The 23744-nt window shown below is 38.0% G+C and overlaps 1 protein-coding gene across 4 annotated transcripts in view; it reads right to left on the reverse strand.

Annotated features, from left to right (window-relative positions):
* The window catches only part of DYTN (dystrotelin), a 25595-nt gene continuing 1851 nt past the window's right edge, over nt 1-23744 (reverse strand). For 2 of the 4 annotated variants that reach the window (XM_071561856.1, XM_071561857.1), the window contains exons 2-17: nt 21942-21975; nt 21470-21516; nt 19379-19453; nt 17609-17810; nt 15556-15641; nt 14598-14686; nt 13879-13950; nt 13371-13534; nt 12438-12549; nt 9876-10021; nt 8138-8306; nt 6437-6507; nt 4232-4394; nt 3151-3616; nt 2474-2620; nt 1-1704 (exon numbers count right to left, since the gene is read on the reverse strand). In XM_071561856.1, the coding sequence (XP_071417957.1) occupies nt 2517-2620; nt 3151-3616; nt 4232-4394; nt 6437-6507; nt 8138-8306; nt 9876-10021; nt 12438-12549; nt 13371-13534; nt 13879-13950; nt 14598-14686; nt 15556-15641; nt 17609-17810; nt 19379-19453; nt 21470-21516; nt 21942-21961 (1986 nt within the window). In that variant the 5' untranslated portion in view covers nt 21962-21975 and the 3' untranslated portion in view covers nt 1-1704; nt 2474-2516. Of the gene's footprint in view, nt 1705-2473; nt 2621-3150; nt 3617-4231; nt 4395-6436; nt 6508-8137; nt 8307-9875; nt 10022-12437; nt 12550-13370; nt 13535-13878; nt 13951-14597; nt 14687-15555; nt 15642-17608; nt 17811-18203; nt 19454-21469; nt 21517-21941; nt 21976-23744 lie in introns of those variants that run through there. The other 2 variants (XM_071561858.1, XM_071561860.1) reach the window with 2 other exon arrangements.

Raw genomic sequence — 23744 nt, forward strand, 5'->3', positions numbered from 1 at the left:
TCTGAGGCTGGATTAGAGTGGAGATGGTAATGTTTTATTGTACGCACTGTGCACTTGTACAAAACAACAACTACTCAAAGATATCATCTTACTAATGAAAAATAGTACCTATTTTTACATGAAAAATACTTCCCAAAAATGTTTTGAATTTTCTAGCAAAATGAAAAGGGTTGACAGATTTTACCACCTCCTCTGTTTATATATAATATTTTTATGATATTTTCCCTAAGTTATTAAAAACACTACTTAGAATATTACATATTCTCTCTTAAAGTGTTTAATCACAAGAAATCTCATATATAAGTTGCAATTGCTTACATTTTAGTTTAAAAGCTCTATGTAGAAAAATCGTTTTCTCCCAACTGTTACTCTAATAGGCAATTTGAAATTAAAATAATGCAACGCAACTTAGGGCAGGTAACATTTCATGCTTTTTTGATATAAAATATTACCATTGCCTGACTGGCTTAATGAAACACAAATTTCAGCTTCCCAAGGCAATTACATTTAATGACATATAGAAAATTTCTTTCTATGAGTATGTAGCAATATTTTATTTCTCTTTTTCTCCCCCCCCCGCCCCCCTTCAAATACCCAGAGAAAAACTGTTTTCTGGTTGTTCATCAACTTGCAGAAATAGGTTTAAGTAAGCCACCTACCCCCCTATGCTGTGCACATACATACACCATGCACCTGAAAATTAAAGAACTGCTTTCTACTTTACCTATACTAGTGCTGTCTCAAAGTTTTTTTCCTAAAAGTTTAGGCAGCAGGAGGGGCTAAGCAGTCAAGGCAAAACATAGCTGTAGTCACACAAATACCACACATATGGCCAGCTGTCACACATACACACACACACACACACACAGAGGCTTTGGAGTTTCCAGCTCAAGAGAAACTGGCTCCATCCTTGGTCAATAAATCAAAGCTTTAGATAAAAAAAAAACAGGATCATCTCAACATTTACTAGGCCTTCTGCTTTTCTCCTTTCCTGTTCCCATGCTTGATTCGAGTCCTGACAGGGTCCGGCTGACAGCAAGTTGAATGAATCCGAGACAGCAGTGCCCTGGCAGCCAGGAGGGCCACCCATGTCCTGGGGGCATCAGGCACAGAATCGCCAGTGGGGAGAGGGAGGGGATTGTCCTGCTCTGCTCTGCACTGGGGTGGCCTCATCTTGGATACTGTGTGCAGTTTGGGGCACCACAATATAACAAAGATATTAAGCCATTAGAGAGTGTCCAAAGGAGGGCAAGGAATGTGGTGAAGGGCCTTGAGGGGAAACCGTGTGGGGAGTGGCGGAGGGCACTTCGTCTGTTCAGCCTGGAGGAGACTGAGGGGAGACCTCACTGCAGTTACAACTTCCTTGTGAGGGGAAGAGCAGGGGCAGGGACTGATCTTTCTTCCCTTTGCTGACCTGAGGGAATGGCCTGAAGTTGTTCCAGGGGAGGTTTAGGTTGGAAATTAGAAAAAGGTTGTTCCCCCAGAGAGTGGTTGGGCACTAGAACAGGCTCCCCAGGGCAGTGGTCACAGCACCAACACTGACAGAGTTCAAGAAGCATTGGGATGATACTCTCAGGCACATGATGTGATTCCTGGGGATGGTTCTGTGCAGGGCTGGGAGTTGCACTCAGTGATCCTTGTGGGTCCCTTCCAACTCAGCATATTTTGTGATTCTGTGATTTTTCTTGATGTTTATAATTCATTCTGAAAAATAGAAGACAAGGAAAATCTATGTGGAAAATTTAGAGTTCTGCTGAACAACTTTTCTTAAGCACTACGTTTTCATTAGTCTTTTTCAATCATAACAACCTAAACTCTGTCTGAGTCTGATTATACATGAAACAAAGCTTCAGAATGTATAACTTATCTGACTTTTCTGCCAAGGCTTCCAAAAAAATTCACCTAAGCCAAATTTATTTTCTTAGTAATCACAGAAAAAATTCTGTAAAAACTAAGAGTATTTTCTCCCTTGGAAAGTTGGTATGGTTTATGTGACATAGCTAAAATCTTTAAAAGTATGCAAATTTTCTTGAACCATGGCTGGTTTTGAGCACACATGAACATACTCATTCACTCCATTTTATGCACTTCCTGTAGAACAGTGACAGTAAGTAGCCGAATCTATATTTTTCTCTCTCTGAAGCAGTACTGCATAATTTCCATTTCTCAAATCTTTAAAATCCTTCTGTGCACTACAAAAAAAAAAGTTTTCCTTATTGCTGGTATCAACAAGAAATACAGCACAATTCCAAGAAAGTAACTTGATCATGGGATATTAGCTAAAGAGAGAAATGGGCAATCATTTGCACTGCTGAGGAATCCACTGCACAGGAGCAGAAAATCACCAATAGAAAAGGAATATTGCTCTACAATGTGTTCCTGGTGAAGTCAGTAAATGCAGAAACCTCTTATGCTGTGTTATTACAATGCAACATCTGAGACACTTTAAAGAGTCTGACATGGCATCAATTACCTGAAGTAGCTCAGTGAGGCTGTAAGGTGAATTGTAGTTTCCATCATTTACAACCTGGTGGAATTACTTGGCTGATGAGGTCAGAAAAGGACCTGTACACATGCTCAGCTGTGGAGAACAACTCCTGCTGCAAAGTAGTCTGTTGGGCTGGAAAGGAGAACAGATTTTAAATCTTTCTAAGCTTTTGGATGCTGCCAGAGCCCTGGAAACTTCTTTATAAACGTCTAATTTAAGATAGTGCTGTAGAAACAGCAGTTTTTTCTGTCATATTCCTGATTACATCTTCATTATCAAAAGTTCATCCCTGAGTGTTGAACAAAGGTCTACTGTGTAAGACCTTTGATTACACAGGGATTTTGTACTGATGGAAGTCTGCCTGGGACTAGAGTCATAGTTACAGTGTCACAGAATTGGCATCAGCAAAGACCTCCAGTGCTCTCACCAGTTTAAGTTTGTTCCTTAATTGACTACCAAGACTGATTTCCTCTTATGAGCTTCAAATTAGTCCGGCATTAGGGGTTATATTCAGAATATGCTCTACCTTGCAATATAGAACTAGAACACTCCTGCAATGGCTAAGGCAAGATTCTGAGTTTCCTCAGAGGGTTAAATGATTATGAACAATATTATAGAGTAAACTGGATGAAGGTGAGAAGACAGTGTCAGGAGAATTATACCTGACTGGGTTTGGAGAGACAATGCATCCTGCAGTTTCATCACTAGCTGCTCCAGTTCCATTTCCTCTCTGACTTCCTTCTCATCAGGTAGTATATGCACTGCAGTGGGAGTAAGAACTGTATTTCCCATGATGCCACTGAGAGAGATTTCTGTCAGTTTAGGCAGATACATTTGATTCTCATTTGCTTTTTTATACTGTCCCATAAAGGGTCTGTCACTCTGCAGGGTCACTGACTCCAGTGGGTCATCTGAAAACATAACGTCCACTGCAGTGGGAAGCTCAGGTGTCTGTAAAAGCTGCATTATCGTTGCAGAGTTGGGAGGATTCGAACACTTCTGGTCTGCACATGTTCTGGAAGTAGGCCTTATTTGGGTCTGCATTTTCCTTTCCAGCAGAACATGTGGGTGCCTTGGCATTGTATTCTGACACTGTGCAAAAGGACATTCCGATGACTGTAACATTGTCTATAATAGACAAAACAAAGAAAATACATTGTGAAAATAATTGATACTTTGATTTGCCACTAGTACTAAAGCAACATTGCAAGAAAAGCTACAAAAATGCAGTAGGTGGCAAATATGTATATATTCTCTGTGAAATAAGGGCCTTTTTGGAATCTCATAAATAATTCTAATGACCAAGAATCAATACAATTGAAAAGAAATAAAATATTTTCTGTAAGATGTCTATATTACTTCCTAGTAAAAGGAATGACAAAAGAGTATTTTATTTATTCAATGCTAACACAGGACTCTTCTCTGAAGAAAAGACTGCAGTGAAGTATCTTAACACTTCTGTTGGAAAACATTACCTCACTCTTATTGGAATATTCATTATTTTCATTGCAGTAATATCTAAAAATCCTAACATGGGTATCTGTGCAGATGCTAAATATACACAGAATGACAAGAAAATCCCTGTTGCAAAGACACCTGCTTTCTCTGAAGACAAGATGACCAAAAGTACTAGTGGAAGGCGCATGAAACAGTATCAAGAGTGCTGGTCTGCAGGAAAACAAGTAGTTAGTGTTCAGTAATTGCCCATAGCTCTGACAATTCTTCATATATTTATCACTATACCTTTACTTCTTGCTTCATTTGCTGCAGTGCCATTTGTAGGTTTTCATGACTTAGTCTCAGTCTTTGGAGTTTTGCCTCTATTTTGCAGCTTTTTTCTTCCTGGCAGTTGTGAAGAAATTGCATTCTGTCCTTCCATTTGTTGAACTGCTTCTTCATGTACCTGCTAGAGACACAGGAGAGTGGGATTTTTGCTAGATCACACATACACAAATAAATGCAGGCATGGAAAAGAGCTAACACTTTAGCACAAACTTTTTCCCCTTCATCAGTTCAGAAAATTTTTGCCAGCTTTGGGATTAGAGGCCAATATTTCAGGAGCTGGGCTGTACCCATAGAATTAGCAAGAACAGGAGTATTCTGGATGAGGAAAGATGCCATCTGAATGGAAATATGGCCAGGACTGAACCTGGAATCTTGGAGTTTTATTTTTCCCACAAAGGTGGCTTCAGCAGGAAGGACATTACAGACATTTCTGTCTAGTAACAAACTACTTATGGCAACTCTCTGAACTGCAAAAGATTGCTCTTACATGCCCCAGGCAACAACAAAATAAAAGCAGCCTCTACCCCTTCAATAGAGTTTCTTCTTGCTTATAGTATTCTCTGCAGTTTCTTTGATTAGTTTCTGCACAGGCCACTTGTCCTTGAACAGACACTGTGATTTTTGCAATAAGAAGTGCCACCCTCCCATGCACACCAGAGATTTAGAAATTACCTACTTAGAGCACAGTATGACAAAAATATCACCCATCATTCTGTTCTAGTTGTGATTTCTCTAAGAAGTCAGGGTAGAAAGAGTTTTGACTTCTTCACAGCTGAGGTGGAGACAGTAAAGTTGTTAACACTACAGTAATAAACCAACCACTTCATAACACAGAGCTGAAATAGTTATCTGCCTTGCTTAGTTACATGGAGAAGTTCATCTGATCCACTTTCTTTTGGTTATGCTTTGGCTTAGAGACAAGAGCTCCATCAATTTCACCAGAATTATGCAAGATTCGTCTGAATGGGACAAGAAGTCATATCACTTAAGATTAATATTACAGCAGTCCCTTATAACAGCATTTGACGGACCTTAAATACTGACAACCTTCAACTAACTCAGAGCCCAGTTCTGTGAACAGGCACACAAATGATGGAAGTTGGTCCACAAACAAGAATAAAGAGCTTCCCATGAGTAATGTGATTCATTCACTCACTTATGTGATAAGCTCTGGGTCAGAGAGTGATGCAGCATTTCAGGAACAGGCTTCCCAGATATCCTCTCAACTAGTGCTAATCTAAAAGAGAACTGAAGATCTTTGCCATATCTCTTTATTTGACCAGGTGAGAACAGAGAGTGAGGTAAGGACATAGGCTTAGAACGAAACTGCAGTTCTTTAGCTCTGATCTTGGAGTGCCCTTGTGTGAATCTGGAGCAGCAATTGTACTGAGAATGAAACAGAATAGGAACAAGAAGGAACAGAACGTACTGAGGAAAACAGAGAGTAGATTCAGGATCAAATTCTGCACTTCACTGTAATTCCATTGGTTTCATGAGGCACAGACATGGTTATAGCTAGAGCACATTCATATATAACTACAAAAAGGAAGGAAGGGAAGACAAAAATGCAAGAAAAAGGTAAGCATCATTGCCCATACACCAACTTCCCCCAAACAAACCAACCTCCCAAGAAATTTGTAGTTTAGTAAATAATATTTTATCATGCCTAAGACTTGAATATCAGAAGGAACTCCGTCATGGATTTTATACCTCTAGTTACTGTTTTACAATAACTATTAATCTCTATTTGTTGCACAAGACATTTTTTAGAAAGATATCCTATACTGATTTTAAAATTTCATGCAAATTGTTAAATTTGTTTTGATTAGGCCTTATTCAGAGAAAAATTTGAAAAAGTAGGCTGTTCTGGTATTTTTATGTGAATGAACATCTTTTTCCTTCAAAACTACTTTTATAAATATAAACTAGCAATTGCAGAGATGCCGATGAAAGGAAACCAAAATGTTTTGCTTTGCCAAACATTGTTTTTTCAGTGATTTCCATTTACAGTTTCTGTTGCTGAGTTTTTATCATTCATCCTCATTTGACAGGATACTTAATCTCAAAATCTCCAAAGTATGGAAAAATCATCTGTCTTCTAGTCCTTCACTGGAGCAGCCCTGCCCACCAGGCTTCAGTCAGTGAACTGCTGCATTGACATACCTGCTGTCACTGTGAATGCTTTTGTTAGATTCATGCACTTTTAACACATCTGCTTCAAAAGAGGACATTGCCTAGAACAAAAAGAAGTATCTGTTCAAAACTTCATCAGCAAAAACATTTCATTTTTATATACAAATTTGACTATAAGAGGGCATGGCAAATTTTGGATTTGGTCTGTTTTACAGATTTACTACTTAGCTTCTTTAACTTAGGACAATCAACTGATGCATGAAAGTGTTTCTAATGGCTATTAGAACTGGAAAAGTCATTCTATGTAACAAATTCTTTGTTCTATGAGAAATTCTGAGCATGTAAGAATTTGTTTTAAATGAGAACAATAGCCATATTCCCTAGAATTACTATGAAATGGAATATTCTGATTTGGGAACAAGTCCCACAGCTGCTTTGGGACAAAGAGACGGATGTAGAAGAGAGAAAAGAAACTCCTGGTCTTTGCATGGAAGTAGCAGTGTCTGGGCCATGCAGGGAACAGTAGCCCAGAAGTCAGGAAGAAAAACGCTTTCCAGCTAAGCTGCTTTTGAAGCATGATATAAGTTGGGCTGGAATCAGGACTGCCAGGAAATTACGAGACTGAGAGCTGGGTCTCCAGGACCTCCATATTGTTAAAAACAATCACTGAACTTACTGTCCATATCTTTTGAAGCAAAGTGGGAATAATCTTCTGCACTGTAAGATGTTGGAAATCAGTATAAAACTGCTCAAAAAAATTCTCAGCCCAAACTGAAAATGAACAAAAGAACAATAAAGAACAGAATCCCAGTACAGGGATGCAAGTCCTGTCTTGCTGTTTTCTAAAATGACAAATGCCAGCTGTAAAAATTACATGTTTTAGAAATGCCTGCCCTTGACCTCCTGCAGATATATGCTGGCTGGCACTATACCTTGAGCTGGGCAGCAGAGTCATAAAAGAGAGGACTTCCAAAGGGCACCACAGAAGTAGCAGCCAAAGGAGTGACCTGACACACACAGACTAGTTCTCAGTCATGGCACCCCTTGGCTCCTGGGAAGAACAAGATGAGTGGATGACACAAACGGGTTTGAACACAATCCAGTGTTCCCTATATTCTGAGTATGTTCAGAGCTAGCAATATCTCAAATAAATATAGAAACAAAAAACTGCTAGGTACTTATTTTTAGCTCTGCTGTCCTACCCACTCCTCTAGCATTGTTTCTACGCAGGGAAGCTGGAAATAGTGGAGACCTTTTGTGCATTAGCTATTTTAGTTGAAGTGGACACTACTCTGAGTTTATACTTAATAGGGGCCCATTCTGTCCTCTTGCTATTGCCATGGTAACAAAAATGGCCTGAACCTAGTAAGAATTAAGGCATCTTTCTTTGACATTTGCTTGCAGTAGGAGGACATGATGGCATTTTTAACTGTCAAAATAGAGAGAGGACTCCACTCTTAGCCAGGCTTTAGCGTGCTACTCTAAAAAATTCAAATCAAATATTCTTACAGGTCCTTCTGAAGGTCATGGAAGTCAAGGAGTTAGTTGCAAATCTTGGGAATATATTAAAATTCAAGCTTGCCTAAGTTGTCAGATTCCATATTTTTTTCCGTAAATGAGGAATTAATAGGAAGGTGAAACTGCCCATTGCACTTTCATTGGTAATTAGAAGACCAGGTGTTCATAGGTCTTCACAGCTTTAGCACTATTACTGAATCATGTTTTGCTCACCTGAGCTGTTGCCTTGCCTTGCTCTGGTGTCTTCTTGTTATTCTTACTCTTCTGCATTGCAGTTGTGTCTTCAGCTATGAACCTGGGTGACTCTGGGACACAGCTATCCACTGGGAAAGACAGGTTTTCAGGGCCAGGTAGTGGTGAAGCACTGAGTTCTGCAGGAGGACTGTGTACCAAGAGAGAAATAATAAGTAAGGAAAGGATCAAGACTCACATGGCTTTGGTATCGAGAGAGAATGAAATGAAACTAATGCACTGTAAGTAGACAGAGAGCTGTGCTATTGACAAAGCAAGAAGTGTGGTTTAGCTATGCCTGCTGGCACATTTGGGCTGAAAGAATGAAATTCCTGAAAACTAATTCCACTCTGCCAACAGACTCTCAACAAGTTCTTCTTTCCACCCATATAGTCTCAGAGCAATTTACTGCTTCTCTTTTTTTTCTTCCTTTAGCTAAGAGCTAAATATATTGGGAAATTCAACTACAAAAAGATAGCAAAGTATTCTGCTGTTCAGTTCATTCCATGCTAGGAAAAGGCCAGATATTTAACAGCCCCACAGTGACACCTGTAACACCAGCCCCAGATTCTTCTTTGTCTCATTGCTACCCAAGCAGGAGGTAAGCAAAACCCTACAGAATTACAGAGAAATCTTGATTGCTCACAGAAATATTGTTATATTCAAAGCGATGAAATCTTGTTTCGTTGTTGAATACAAGAAAGGAAATATTAGCAATGAAAAATGTTTTGCTTTTCACCACCTTCTGAAAAACAAACATTGAAATAATATTCTCCATGAGAATCACTGTAACTATCATCCATTGGTCTTATATTATATTAAAAAATATTTTCTAATCACGAGCCTACCAGAGTAGCAAAATCCTGTTTTATAAACAGATTTTTGTTCTCCTTCACACAAGGATGAAATTAATTCTTTTAGAGAGGACTGACCATTTCTTCTCTGTTTCAGTCTCTGTTGGAGGACACATGTGAGATGCAAGAGAGCTGCTAGGTCTTTATACAGCTAGGAAGGAATCTCACCCTTTGTATGTTTGTAGTTTGTATGCTTATTTCCTATAATCACCCCCTTCAGTTTCCACATCTAAATATCAACCAAAATCTCACAGCAAGGAAGGAGAAACTATTGGGAAAAATCACAACACAACCCCCAGTGCTCATTATTGACCACTGTGATCAGTGGAAATACAGTAATGGATTTCAATATTAACCAAAGCACACCAAACAAATGGTCTGAAAGAACTGGAATGGTGAGGTCAGCTCACAGGCTGAGTTCAGTGGGACTTGAGTAAAACAACTGTCAGTGAAGGCCTGGTGGGTCACATGTGGAAAGTTTTCACAGTTAATTTCCAATGAATTTGTCACAGAGGAGGTGCTTAAAAACCAATGCAGTTCTGACAGGTGCTAAATATTTGTAATGCTTGACACTAGACTGACCATAAGAAATAGCACAGAGCAAGAGATAACATAAGGAAGAAGGAAAGGAAGACACAAACTTGCTATATTTTATAAGACAATTGGTCATTAGGTTGTCAGCATGGTAATCATGGTTAAGCCTCAGAACAATGTGCAGTGACTTCTCATTATTTTTTCCCTTTTAAAGAGAGAAATCATAATACAGTATCTGTAGTAACAGAATCCCTTACTCAAAGGACATAATCCAGCAAAATTCCACATCCTAAAATTCAGAGATTATAAACTCATCTGAAACTGAAACTCACAAAGTCTTTTTGTGAATAGGGAAGTGCTGCTCCTCCACTGTCTCCAGAGTCCTCCTTCTCTGAGCCTCCTTTCTTCTGCAGCGCTCTTGAAACAGGTTGTTCCTGATGGTGCGGAGAAAGTGCTTTACATTCGCCTTTGCTGACATCTATTGGAATGTGTGATAGCAAAGAAAGGAGTAAATTTTCAAACAGATGCTGCCCAGAATTTGACACAGTGTAAGGCAAAGCCAAGACATAAGAAAGCAAAAGTCAACCTATTCAACAATTGAAGAGGCTCGTGGCTGCTGAACCCTAGAAGGGAAGCTGAGGTGGATGGTGATGCAGGACCATGGGCAAGAGCAGCTCTGATTCTTTAAGCAGGCAAAACACTTTGCCTGGACCATATTCAGGCAGGTTGAAAATCACTAATTCAGGATTTTACCAGTTACAATAATTTTCACATCATAACAATAATTCTGCCCAGCTAGTATCTAAGTTCCCTCTTGATCAATAGGAAGAAGTTATTTTATTCTTGTATAAAGCATTCATAGATGTAGTCTTCATGGCTCATGTCCTTCTCTTATGGAATACACATCCATTTTTCACAGCAGTGTCAGGCTCAGGTGTAACAACCAAGCTCAGTAGCTGTATTACAGGAGTTCACAAACCAATTCTGCCCCAGGAACTGACTGTTGCAGAACATGGGGTGAGTTCTGACAGACTGAACAGGAAAACAAAGAAACACACCACATGCCTACTAGTATACCTCAGCATGGTAGTAACATCACCACAAGGTGTCAGCACAGAAAGGAAAAACAGTGCTATTGTTTCAAATCCGCACTCAGCAGCTCACTCCTTGATAAAGACAAAGTGAAAACCTACCCAGACAAGGACAGCATCTGCTAAGAGTGGAAGGTATGGGGACAGTAGCTTACTACTGTTTCTTTTATGTCCCACACAAAGGATATAGAAGTGCTATCTGTCATAGTGAGTAGCTTATCTTTTAATTTTGGTTTAGACTTTGGCCTGTATTGTAATATTTGGCTTATAAAATAATATTTACAGGGTTTGTGTTAGAGTTTCATAAAGGAAACCCAGGTTCAATTATCTAGTTGCAATATCGCAGCAACCATGTTGGAAAGCTCAATGTCAGGCAACATAGGTGAGGAAAGGGACTTCATTGTACAACAAAACTCAATTCCTCACTCATACTCACTCACTCACAAGCACTAAATACATGTGTCCAAGTAGTCTTTCCAGCATTTGCACATAGGTGTATGTACACACATAGTAGGGCCAAAATGATTTGCAGTGAGATGGAGGACAAGAGATACCAGGTGTCCTTAAGCCTTCATGATCTTAGTGTCATCATGGACTGGTTTTTGGATGCAGCTTTAGCTCCTTTAGCAGCTGGCAGTAATTGTGATCTTTTGCCTCCTTATTTGGGAGTCTTAGAGGTCTTGTCCTTTAACTTTACATCATCATCATCTCTTGTGATGACATCTTCAGATGGAAGTTTGTCTTTTGTTTCAGGCTACCTTTTGCTTTCCCAATTTGATTGTCCTGGGTGCTTGGAAGTGCTGTGATCTTGCTGACCAAATTATCTAGCCTGCATCATCTCCTGCCTTGTTATACTCCTCTTGCCCTTCCTTCTGGTGCTTCCACATCCACATCCCCATTCACTCTGATCTTAATGTCTCTACTAGAAATCTCTGCATGAGGAGATGAGTTGCCATTTGATTCTCCTACTTGCTCACAGATGGAGCACAAGGAAGAATATTTGGAGGAATTAACTGGTTTTAGTGCAGATATTGAGCATCCACATATAGCTTCTTACAGTGTTCACAATAGGGTTTTGTTTTCAGAAAGAGCACAACAGAGTGGCAACAGTTTAATGTTTCCTCAGACAAAGGGTGACTACAAGAACAGGCTAACATTCTTTAGTTTTAGTGCAGACACTGACTACTCAGGTATCTTCCACATTAACTGCAGGGTTTGGGGAAGGAGACTATGAAGTACAGCTTTCTATGGGAACTTTCTTAAGTGCTTTTCAGCTCATTTACTGGAACAGAAGGATACTGTTATTATAGAAAAACACAAAAAAAACCAAACAAAACCAAACCAAAACCTGTCTACTGCTGTGTGTAAGATCTGAAATCTCCTGCTCAAAGGAGAAGCTGATCTTCCAAACACAAATTCTCAGTGTTGTACTTCATCACCACTGTGATGAAAGCACATGTTGCCACTGTAATGGAATCTAAGTAGGTGAGCACTGGGATACACTGAGGGGACTTACCTGCAAACAGCAAACTTGCCACAAATGTCCTTGAGAATAGGACTTGCGCTTGGATATTTCATGGCTCTATTCAGTTATTTCAGAACCAAACACTCATTCTAAAGTTAGGAGCCAAGTTTTTTTCCTTTTCCTGTCACACTGTTCCCAGATTAATTATGCTAATCTGTCATGGCCATTATGGCTAACCCACATTTAATTTTATAGCAAATGTAGTTCAAGAATCTACTGCCTACTTGCCTACAGGAAAAACCTGAACAGGGAAATGAATAAGCACAATGGGACTCTACCTGCACACAGTGTTCCACAACAGGATGTGACCTTTTATGTGGCTTGCAGAGACGGCCAGTGAAAAAGCAGGCTTGGCAAAGATCAAAACTGAGGCATTTCAAACAGCGATACCTGTGAGGGAAAACAAAAGGATTCAGTAACTTCTCCACAAATAAGGACTTGGTGTAAGTGAGCTTGACTACCGAAAATCCAGATTCCTGTGCTCTGAAATGCAGAGAAACAGCTTTGTTAGAATTTTCCTCACCATTCTCTGAATGAAAGTTATTTTATTCAAATGAGAGTCAATTATTCTCCAAACCCACCAGTGATTTTGATCCATGGAAGAAAGAGAAGTTCTAGCACCATTTTTGAGGATGCAGTTTCAACTTCATGTGCTTCTTATGCATTACATCTTTCTGGTGCTTTTGTGGAACTGTAACATTGACTGACATGTAACACATGATTGATATAGAATTTGCAAACAAAAAATTAAAAATGCAAGGAACTAAACTTGCAAGCTCACTATTAGTGAGAAAAGAGTAACAGTAAAATGATTTTCTGAGCATCTGGTCAGAGAATGGATAGTATTCTTTTTATGTCACTACACCATTTTATACCATTACTTAGATGAGCAAGATGCTAAGATGGATAATTTAACTAGCTATTTAATACAACTGGCTAAGGGACAAAGAACTAAGTAATTAGATGCACAGGTTTAATCAGCTTTACCTCTGAACTGCCAGTTTACCTTCAGCAAGTTTTTATAATCATGTCTGTGCTAGTGAGCTAAAGAGAAGCAGGATGCAGGCTTGAGCACTTGATTCTCTCTTTCCCTCTTTTACTGACTAAATTAGATTACATCCAAAGCTTGTTGCTTAATACATCAGTTGCCTGTAAGGTATGCAAACAATACTAAGAACTATTTATGGGGATGCTAAAAACCACTGATGCACCTGAGGCCAGTAATGGGGAAAACTCTGCAGACTCTGCATCGAGCTTGGTGAGAAACCATTTCTGTGGCTGATAATCTGTAACAGGTAGGAAGCCACAGGAGAACAGCAGGCTCCGACCTCAGCCAAGACAGAAATTTTTCTTCAACAATAGCTGATTTCAGAACCTAGGAAAAAAAAATGTCTCAAGTTCATGCATTGATTTGAAAAGAATTGGGGTATCATCTCCAATCCCTATGAAAGCTCCGATATTGGACTTTGCTAGCATAGGTTTTCCATTCATATAAAGTATTACTGGGTTCTAAAGGTTTTGGAATAAATACAAGAATCTTCAGTAGTATCTAACTGAACATTTTTTCTATAGATACAAATCCTCCAATACTTTGAGATTAATGGTCAGCCCTGCCCCTTAACGACAGATACTTGGGTACGTTATGTGGTGATAAACTTGTAGTTTTCATCAATCAGCAACATTCCAAATAATTTCCCAGGACATCAGAATTTCACTCACCCCATGGAAACAGTCACGAGTTGCAATTTCTACACAAGACAGAGGGCAGCTTTCTCCCACAATGGCTGGGATCTGCATTAAGAAAAAAGGCTCAGAAACACCTTCATAAAAACCAGATGTTCCCATCATGCTCTGCTGCAACGATGACAGACTGCAGATGGTGAAGCATCTATAGAAATGCCATATTACATACTGTTCTGAGGAAAACCCATTCATATTCATACTATCGGTATGCAGTTTCATAGTTCAGCATGGCTTAGAATGATTTGCTTACTGATATGGATCAATATACTATGTTGCCACACTACAGTGCTGAAGGACACTGTGTTTGAACCTCAGGGGTCATTTCAGATCCCATTTTCAGCACCAGTTCAGCTGGAAATACCTGTATGCAAAGGCATCTTCCTGCAACTGCCAGCTATTCTAGTGAGTACAGCCATCTGAAGTTTGGAGTCACCTTAGGAACACTTGCATGCAGCTGTTCCCAGGATCTGTAAGCTCAGACAACATGAATGCACAGGCATTCACTGATGCAAGCCATTACTCTGAGGAAAGGGACTGAATTTGTTTCTTTTACCTACTTTGTATGGTAGCTCCCTGTGTCCACAGCATGTCCTACTGACTTCAGCCCCATAAGGTAATCAAACATAAAACGTATCAATCATGTATTCTCTTTCCTTTCCAAAATCCACTGTGTAGCAGCACTGCAGTGGCATTACCTGGTTTAAGTCTGTTAGAAGGCTTCTCAGGGCACTACGGGTCATCCAGGCTGCCTTCCCAGCAGGGACAGCATAAAACTGGAAGAAAGCTGAAAACAAGAGGAAAGAAACTGGAATCCTGACACAACCTGAAGTGCCTTCAAGCTATCTTCAAACCACTATTATGACAGCAGCCTACCAAACAAACCCCTCAAGAAAGTTCCACTTTATTATCCACCTAACAGGCTCACAGTGACTGTTGTAAACATACTTTATTCCTAAGACAAGGGAAAGAGAAGAAATGCAAGGAATTTATGGCAATTCCTTATTGCTGGCATTTAAGACAGGTAAGGAGGAAGGTAGCAATAAGCCCATTCTCATGGAATTAAGAAAAATATTTAAATACATTTATACACGAAATGCTCTACTTAAACTGTGAATTGTTAATTGCAAATTGCAATTTGGAAGGAAATACACAATATGCAGTGGGAGAGTATGTGACAAATTTTTCACTTGTGATCCATTGTTCTGCATTTTGATCATTTAATTCAGGCAGAAATCTTTGTGCTGCACTTTGCACTGGGCTACCTTTATCTGTTATGCTTAGTTCTTTAAGCCTTTGTGTCAATATCTAAAAGACTGATAGATCAAGTATATAAAATGGTTTTCTAATCCAATGAAATTTAAAACTAGGGGGTTTATATTCTTTTCTGTGAGGCAAATAGAACTTGGCCTTCATTTTTAAGGTTTACTTATTTTAAACTTTACTATGATCTGTTCTGAGACTATGCAAAGATGGCTACAGACATTGATTGAAAAGCATTGTTCTGCATCAGCCTGTCTCTACAACTAAGTAGTCAACATAATTTACTTTTTGCATGGCAGAACTGTATTCTCCTTTAAAGTAAAAAAAATTACAAGGGAGATTTTTCTTGATGTTCGATATTTCAGGCAGTATATAAAATCATGTATTTCCCACCTCTGTATTTAGCCAGTAGACTGTCTCCTGAAAGGGCAATTAGAGCAGCTGCAGCAGATCTAAATTTGACATACCCTGTTCCAGATCTAGGAAAATAAAATAAGTCATACTACATTCACCAAGAATGTAAAAACTGAAATTTTTAAAGAATAAAATACTGCTATGTTGGAAGACAACTTCAAAACTCAGATCCTTTTATATGTGTAAATAAAACTGATGTAATATTTCAGTGCGATTTTATGTCTTGAACCCTTTGTCACCAAACATAACTTCAAAGTTAACTGTTCCAAGATACCAGACAATCATAAAACAAAAATTCATCTCCTTCAAAGACCTCACATTCCAAGTAAAATATAATTCTACATTTACAATACATGTTCTAACAAATTTCTACTCTTCATTTGTGGAAAGCCTTCCCAAATATGGAAGTAAATACCGCATACAACCCGATTTTTTCATTATATCATCAGGCAGCTTCACTATGGCCCCAGATCTGCACTGAGCTTTTTCTTGGGCTTATTCCACTGCAATTCAATTTAATCAAATGGCTATATGCAGGAGCAGGACTTTAGCTCTGACTATTAGGTAATAAATAGCATAGATTAACTTAGAACCCAAGTCTGTGACATAGGCACCTAATGAAAAAAACAATTATTTTTTGTGAAGATTATGCAGACGTGAATTGGAAACCACAAATCAGGGAATCCTGGAATTCTGTATTGAAGATGTCACTTTTACACTTCAGAATATCATTACATAAAATTGTTTCCAAGTGCCTGCAGATAAATCCACTCTGTATAAAGCTGCAACATAGTCCTCAAAATATGAGCTGCATGGGAAATTGTTGGCCAAAAGATTCTAGTTTTGTATTTGTTTATTTAGATTTTACAGAGCTTCCATAGAAAAGAAGTCCAAGACTAAAGCTAAAGTATACAATCAAAACCTCAGGATGTTTAAGTAAGGTTATTAAATAAACTACCACACAAATATGGACAATTCTTATGTGCTCCTCCTATGAAATACTTTCCAGTATTAATAGTGGAGAATAGCAATTTACAGAGAAAATACAATTAGAAGAAAATTATAAGAAGCTTTTTCTATCCTATATATGTATCAAGAAACTTGTGAAAAATAGAAAAAAAAATGCAGTGAAAAGAAAACTACACAATCCTAACAAATGAGAATAAAAGACCAAGATAGTCTTGTTAAGAATTCTCTCCAGTGGACACAAATTAGAAAATACTCTTGATGTTTCTAGCTTTGTTTCTTAATACACCAGTTTTTTCTTAGCCTTAATTGATTTTCTAAGTACAAAAAACGTTGATAATATGGGACCATAAGCAGTAGTGATCGTATTAGTAATGAATACTGATTCAAGAAAAAGTCCTGGAGACCACTTACATCTCCTTCACTTTCAGTAAAAAACTTTGCTCTGATGTATAAGGGAATAAATTTCACTCACAGTAAATAAATTGTATAATGAACTTAGTCTCTCTTTTAAATCAGATGCAATCACAAACCAATCCTGCCTGTAATGAATGAATTCATTATTCACAAACAATACATGATGAAAATACACTCAGTGAGCTGCTCCCTTATATACTCCCAGAAACTATTTGTTATTCACAGGAGCTGATAAACTTAATTATAAGACACCAATTTTGTTTCATAATTGGTTGATGGAGTTCTTAAGCTGAAGAAAAATGAATAATGAAAAATGACTGGCAAATTCTTGACCTTTGCATGGGTATTGTGCCTCAGAGGCAAATACGGATTCTTTTTTAGGAGTGTATCAAAATATCTTGGAAACATTTGACCACTGTTTCTCTGCTACAGCTTTGTGCCTCATCTCCCAACAGCTGAACAATTCCCAGTTTGTACACCAGGCAAAAATCCATCAACTGTGAGAGTTTCATACAGAAACGGTGTAAGAGTGGTAGAAACAGACTTGGTCTAGCAGTACTTGGGGTTGGAGACAGAGGATCTTTAAGGTCCCTTCTAAAAAACCATTCTATGATATTCATGGTAGATTTACATTTATCTTTCTTCTCACCTGTCATACATGGCAACCAGCAGACTCAGCGTGAAATTGGCACCTCTTGGATCGACCTGGCCTGGTTTTTCCAATCTTGCCCTTTGGAACAGTTTTGTCAACATTCTAGAGATCTGCTGTGTCTTCAGAGAAACCTGCTCTTCCCTCTGACTCTGTTCACTTGATAGGATGTGCTGAATCAGAGAAACATCAAACAAATCCACTGTGGGAAAATTAAGGAAGAAATGAATGAGGATCTCTGCCTTTTCAAGAATGGAAGCACAATTTTTTATTAGAAATGCCTAGCTAGGACAAGTCTGTAAAATGAGGTATAAAACAGTATGCAACATAAAAAAGAAATAATCCGAGAAAGGTCTTGCTGGGTTTATGAATGTAGCAAAACTTGGGAGGCTACAAAGATAGAACAGCTCAACTAAAATTCCCTGTATGTGATTTTGGGATAGCATGGGAAGGACAGAAAATAGCATGTTTAATTGCATTCAAATTATAGAGGAAAATCATATAATCAACTGCATTCAAATTATAGATGCAAGTTTTATTTTATATATAGATAGCATAAAGCTACACATCATTCAGTACTGCAGGAAAAACTCACCTGTGAAAACAATCAGTGCTTTGATGTAAGCTTTTTCCTCATGCACAAACACAGGGAGAAGAGGGGTGCTATGGCCAATAAAGGGCTAAGGAGGCCGTATTATCCATGTCCCATGGAATAACTAACATCCCATAGGAAGAGAGCTATGGCTTCTTATAGACCACCTTCAGTATGCAGAGGCATGATCAATCAGCACTAACTTCAGAAGAGAAAGATTGTAGTAGACTGGAAGTCTGTAAATTGCTGAAGCAGAGTTGAATCTAGACTATGTCACTAGTGGTCTTTCCAGCACAGATGGGAAAGTTACAGCATGAGTGAATCTCAGTCTGGAAACCCAGGTGCAATTCTGGTCACCAGGGTTCAAGGAGGAGTAGAGTAACTGGGGTAGATTCTCTGAGGGCCTAGAGGAGACATGAAGGACTAGGCAACAGAGGTAATGAAAACCAGTACCTGTGGTTGTGCCCAAATGAAAAATATATGCCCAAGGCCAACAAACTAGTCACCTTTTCTGTGTTACCCTGAAGACCTCACCTGCAATACTGTGCATTTTCAGCAAACTGTTTCAGATGGAAAATTCAAGATTTCCATGAAAATCAGCTCAATATGGAATTTACATCCCGTAATTTCAAAGTAAGCTAAGTGACTAGGACTTTGTTTCACAATTCTTTGCTAGCACAGAATTCTGTCTCACTTCAAAGACAGGGAGAATGAATGCTACCCAGGGGTTTTCTGGTCTATCGTATTTTGCTCTCATTAACACTCATAATAGCAACAATAATGCCAGTCAATACTTTTTCAATGATCCATGATTATTTCTAACAAATCAACTACTAATAAACACATGAGCATTGGAGTTTTCATGAGCATAATAATGCACAGATAAAGACTAATAATTGCCAGTGATACCTACATAGCAGTGTTGAAGATTGCAACAATAATTTGAATCTCCCATAAACTTAGAAATTTACTGATGTATTTCCACTGCTACTCAAAAGGAAAGAAAAATCAATTGTATCTGAAGCATTATCTAGATCTTAAGTGTTCATATTGCATTCTGAGATTCTCAGGTGGAAAATGAGAGAGCAAAGTAGCATTATAACTCATGGTGACAACAGTGCAGATTTTTTACAGATTCTTCTCCCTGTAAAAGCACAGGATCCTCTTTGGCTACTAACACTGGCACAGACTTTGTACTGAGCGAAGTTTTAGGGCTGTTCTGTAGACGGAGCTCTGAACATCATCGAAAGCCTCTGTGAAAGAAAACAAACACACATTACAATTGAGTGGCTCTCCTAAAACTAACTAAAATCAAAGCAACTGAATTTGAAGTTCAACAAAACTCTGAAAAAAATTTCTTTTTTTTTTCAAATACCTCGGTGGGGAAAATGTAACCAGTGACACGATTGTAAAAAGAGAATTTACCACAGAAAGCCCACCTGCTTCTTTGGGAATCCAGTTTATTCATGGATCAGAAAAACAGTTATGCACTATGTATACTTTTAGCCAAGATCATAATGAAATAATATTTCTTCAGGCAAAAAGGTTTCTTGATCAGAGATGCTCTTCTACAAGGAACAGTTTGTCAGTCTGCACAGCAGGGTTATTGTTTTGGATGCATATTGTTTCAAGCAATAAACAAATCTTCTGTCAAGATCAATATCTGTGACTCTTGCAAGAGAAGAAGCAATTCACCAGAGCAACTGGCCTTGGACATTTCTGCTTAGCAATCCCACTCAAGCAGCTTGACTAAATCCCATACCCTTACATGATTTCAGCTCATTTCTTTTGTAACACTAAAGGATATTTTCCAGAGTGAAAAGTAAGGGCTGCTGAACATTATCTTTACCTGATGCTTCACACACATACCTAGAACTTCAAGACCAAAAAAAGGGCTCATTCACTAAACTTTAGAAACTAGAACAGGATTTATCATTTATCCTCCTGTGCTCAGAGACTCTTTCTCCCTATACTTCAGAGAGGAAGAGTTACATACAGTTAATTAAGGTTAAAGATAAGCAGCAAATATGTGTAACTGAGTGGAAATCACTCACAAAACACTTTACCTGTTCAGTCTGGAAACAAGCCAATTTGTGTGTAACAGTTTCCCACAAATATACCAGATTAAAATTAATAGCCAGCAAATTGTGGGCTCTGCTGGTTCCCAGATGCTGCCTAAGCTATAGAAAGAAGCCAATAACTGCTATACCATCTGTTTAGTCCTGCTCTTGTCATACTACGTTTTGTGATATTATTTGGAGATGTAGTGTAGCATGTCATACAATGTGAAAAATGAGTTTTGACTTCCACACATCATCAGTTCTCTTTCTTCAGTAAACTGATCCAAAACCCTTCTGAAAGTACCAGAAAGGCTCCCACAGTTTCCAGTAGGCTGTGGATTAAATTCCAAATGCTTATTTTCAAATACAAATGCTATAAACACACACATGATCCAACTCAAACACCTTTCATGTTCAAGATGATTTTCCAAGTGAAGGGAATCTGTTTTAGTAGCCATCTGCCACTCAATTCAAGTCCATCCTTACAGACAAAATGTGGCCTCAAAGTCAGGCATTCTGCATCTGTCAAGCACAGTTCCAGAATTAACTTGTGAGAGCACACAAGTAAAATAGCAAAGATAAAAAGCCCAAATAAAATACAAATAATTTTAGGATTAATATTTATGAGAGGCTATTTAGGGGCACTAAACTCTTTAATTTTTCATAGGAGTGAAGTTTACCCTTTGGACAGCAAACCAGCATGTAATCATTCTGCAGTGGGTCAAATTTCACCTGAAGAAGCATAAATGCCTTTTATTGAGAAGCTGACAGTGTAGCTCCTGCACATATAGAAAAGTGTGTTGTTCTCTGACATCCTCAGCTGGTTACCTGCTAGTTCTGCATTTGAGCTACTTGCTCTGTAGCAGATGAAGTATCTACCAAAATTTTGCACTCAGCAAGGGAGTGTATGACCATCCTTCATGCCTGTTTGAGAATATGGGAAAAAACTTAGCATATATTATAAATCAGGTAACATTGTCCCTGTGTGCCTGACCATTCCATGAGACAATGTGATAATGGCAAGGAAGGTGCCAGGGCAGTTCCAACAATAAAAGCAGGACATCACAAATGTGTAATTTGTCATTTATGTGCTACAATACAGAGATGTTGAAGGTGGCACGACTTCTTTATAACTCAGTACTTTCTATTCAAAAAAGACACAAAAATGCCTCTTGAGCAAAGCTGAGAAAAAATAAGAAAGATCCTCACCCTGCAAGTCTGGATCCATTTGAAATGAACAGATGGCATTAGGCATTCTATAACAAAACAAAACAATGTGTAAAAGGACATGTTCCAGACAGAGCCATATCGAACCATTCAAACAAAATGCTTTAACCTTAACAACTTAATAGTTACATTTCAGAAATTAAATTAAACAGAATTATATAAAACAACATAATAATTTTGATGCCACATGTAGAGAAGCACCAGCAAATTTGCTTTGCATAAAGTAGGAGTAACTCAAGTAACTGCAAAATTGTAGCAGGGCAAAACCAATTCTCAAAACAGTTTCAAGTAAAGGAAGTGGGATCTTTCACTCTAAGAGTCCAGTGTTTACATGTAGGATTATTACATAGTCCATAGTGTACAATTTCAGGTCACAGAGAGCATAACTTTAAACCAGACTCTTCCCAAGATTCATTGATAGCAATTGTTTCTAAAAGTCTCAAACAGAACTTACATTTTCATCTGAAGTGACATTATTCCTTATTGAGCTGATATGGAAGGGAAAAAAGAAGCATATACATGAATCTACTTATTTAAACAACTCTGAAAGCAAAAGGAATTATTTATCTGATGATAATAATAATAACGTAACATAATGTCTCCCCTCAGGATTTGTTTGACTAATGCTCTATATTATATTTTCAAGTACAAAAATATAAATATGAATTGATTATAGTAACTATCTTTCAGTTAACACTACAGTTGAAAAACATTAGGTATAACGGATCTAAGTTTTATGAGATTACAAAGGCCACATATATGGCTTATTGTGGTGACAAAAAGGGAAATTTTCCCACAAGAAACAAAAATTAAATAGTTGTAAACAATTTAAAACTTAAACAATAAATTTGGTGTTAAATCCAAACTTAAACAAATGCTCACTTACTACATTTTTCAGTGAGAATCATTGATCATTTGTCATAAACACGAAGGAATACTGCCCAATTATGAAGCATAAATACTCAATGATCTATGATTGTTGAGTCTATCAAAAATATGCTTCTCACCATTTTAACTGGTGAAAGCTGCCACTTTGTGTTTCTAAATAACCTATAAATACTTAAAATAATGGGATACAGATTTGCTTTAATAACTTTTCAATAAAGATTACAATGCCACAATTTTTACTGAAGTTCTTCTCTTCCACTCTTCTATTTTCTTCCTTACTAAGATTTAGAGCTTGGACTCAACACTGGGTTCTGCAAGACTAGAGCCCTGCCCAGCATTTACACAGGCATGTAACTTTGTGCATTTATATACATATGCAAATATATATGCAATATATATGCAAATATGATACAATTACACCTAAAATACGTGCAATAGTATATGCCACTGCACAGAAAAGTCAACGTAGGCAAATCAATGAAATCAGAAGATTCTAAGCAATGACTTAAATGTGTTTATTGAAAGCTACATGTTTTGTAAGAAACCTCTAAGGTAAACTTACACACAGCTTGCCTTATGTTTTCCTCCTTTTTTTGTCTGTACCAAATGTACATAAAATAAAGAAAGAGGATGGAATAAATGTAAAAATATACAGGTTAAACTCATTTTAATAGGACTCATTAGAATCTGCTTACTCAAATAAGAACAGATCCCTACTGAATTATGCAGGATGCATAATCTATGAGCACTTGATACTCACTACAAGATGACAAGATCTCTATCCAGCACAGCACAATGTCTAACATTTAAATAACCCATATGAATAAAGATATTATAGCCTGTATTAGGGTATTCATGGTGTCAAAGTTAAGTACCTGCTCATGTGTTTTACCAAACTGCCCACCATTATACAACATCATAACTATGAATCCTCCCTCCAAAAAGTTACAGAAGGCATTATCAATATATGTGCAGTCTGTATTTTGATATACCAAGCCCTGTGGACAGTCCAGATCTTGACTGCAGTAGGAGTGCCTGGGTGAAATGAACAGAATCTACCTCAGTGTTAGCACATCTACATTATAACAAACATAATATGAAAACAGAAGCACTATCTGTCAGCCATCAAATCTGAACTGACTTTGCTCACTGATAGACTATTTCAGTCACTGTGTTATATTTAAGCTACTTGTGCCCTTTAATAATGAAAAACACTCACAGAAAACAAATTAACAAAAAAATTAAAATTATGTGCAAATGCACAGGAAATAAACTATTGCAGTTATAAATCCTAGTCCCATCAACATGAATACTCATGTGCAGAACAAGAGCAGCCTTTTTCCTCAATCTTTTGGAATATGAAAAGACA

The sequence above is a fragment of the Pithys albifrons genome, chromosome 8 (genome assembly GCF_047495875.1).
Source record: "Pithys albifrons albifrons isolate INPA30051 chromosome 8, PitAlb_v1, whole genome shotgun sequence".
Lineage (NCBI taxonomy): Eukaryota > Metazoa > Chordata > Aves > Passeriformes > Thamnophilidae > Pithys > Pithys albifrons.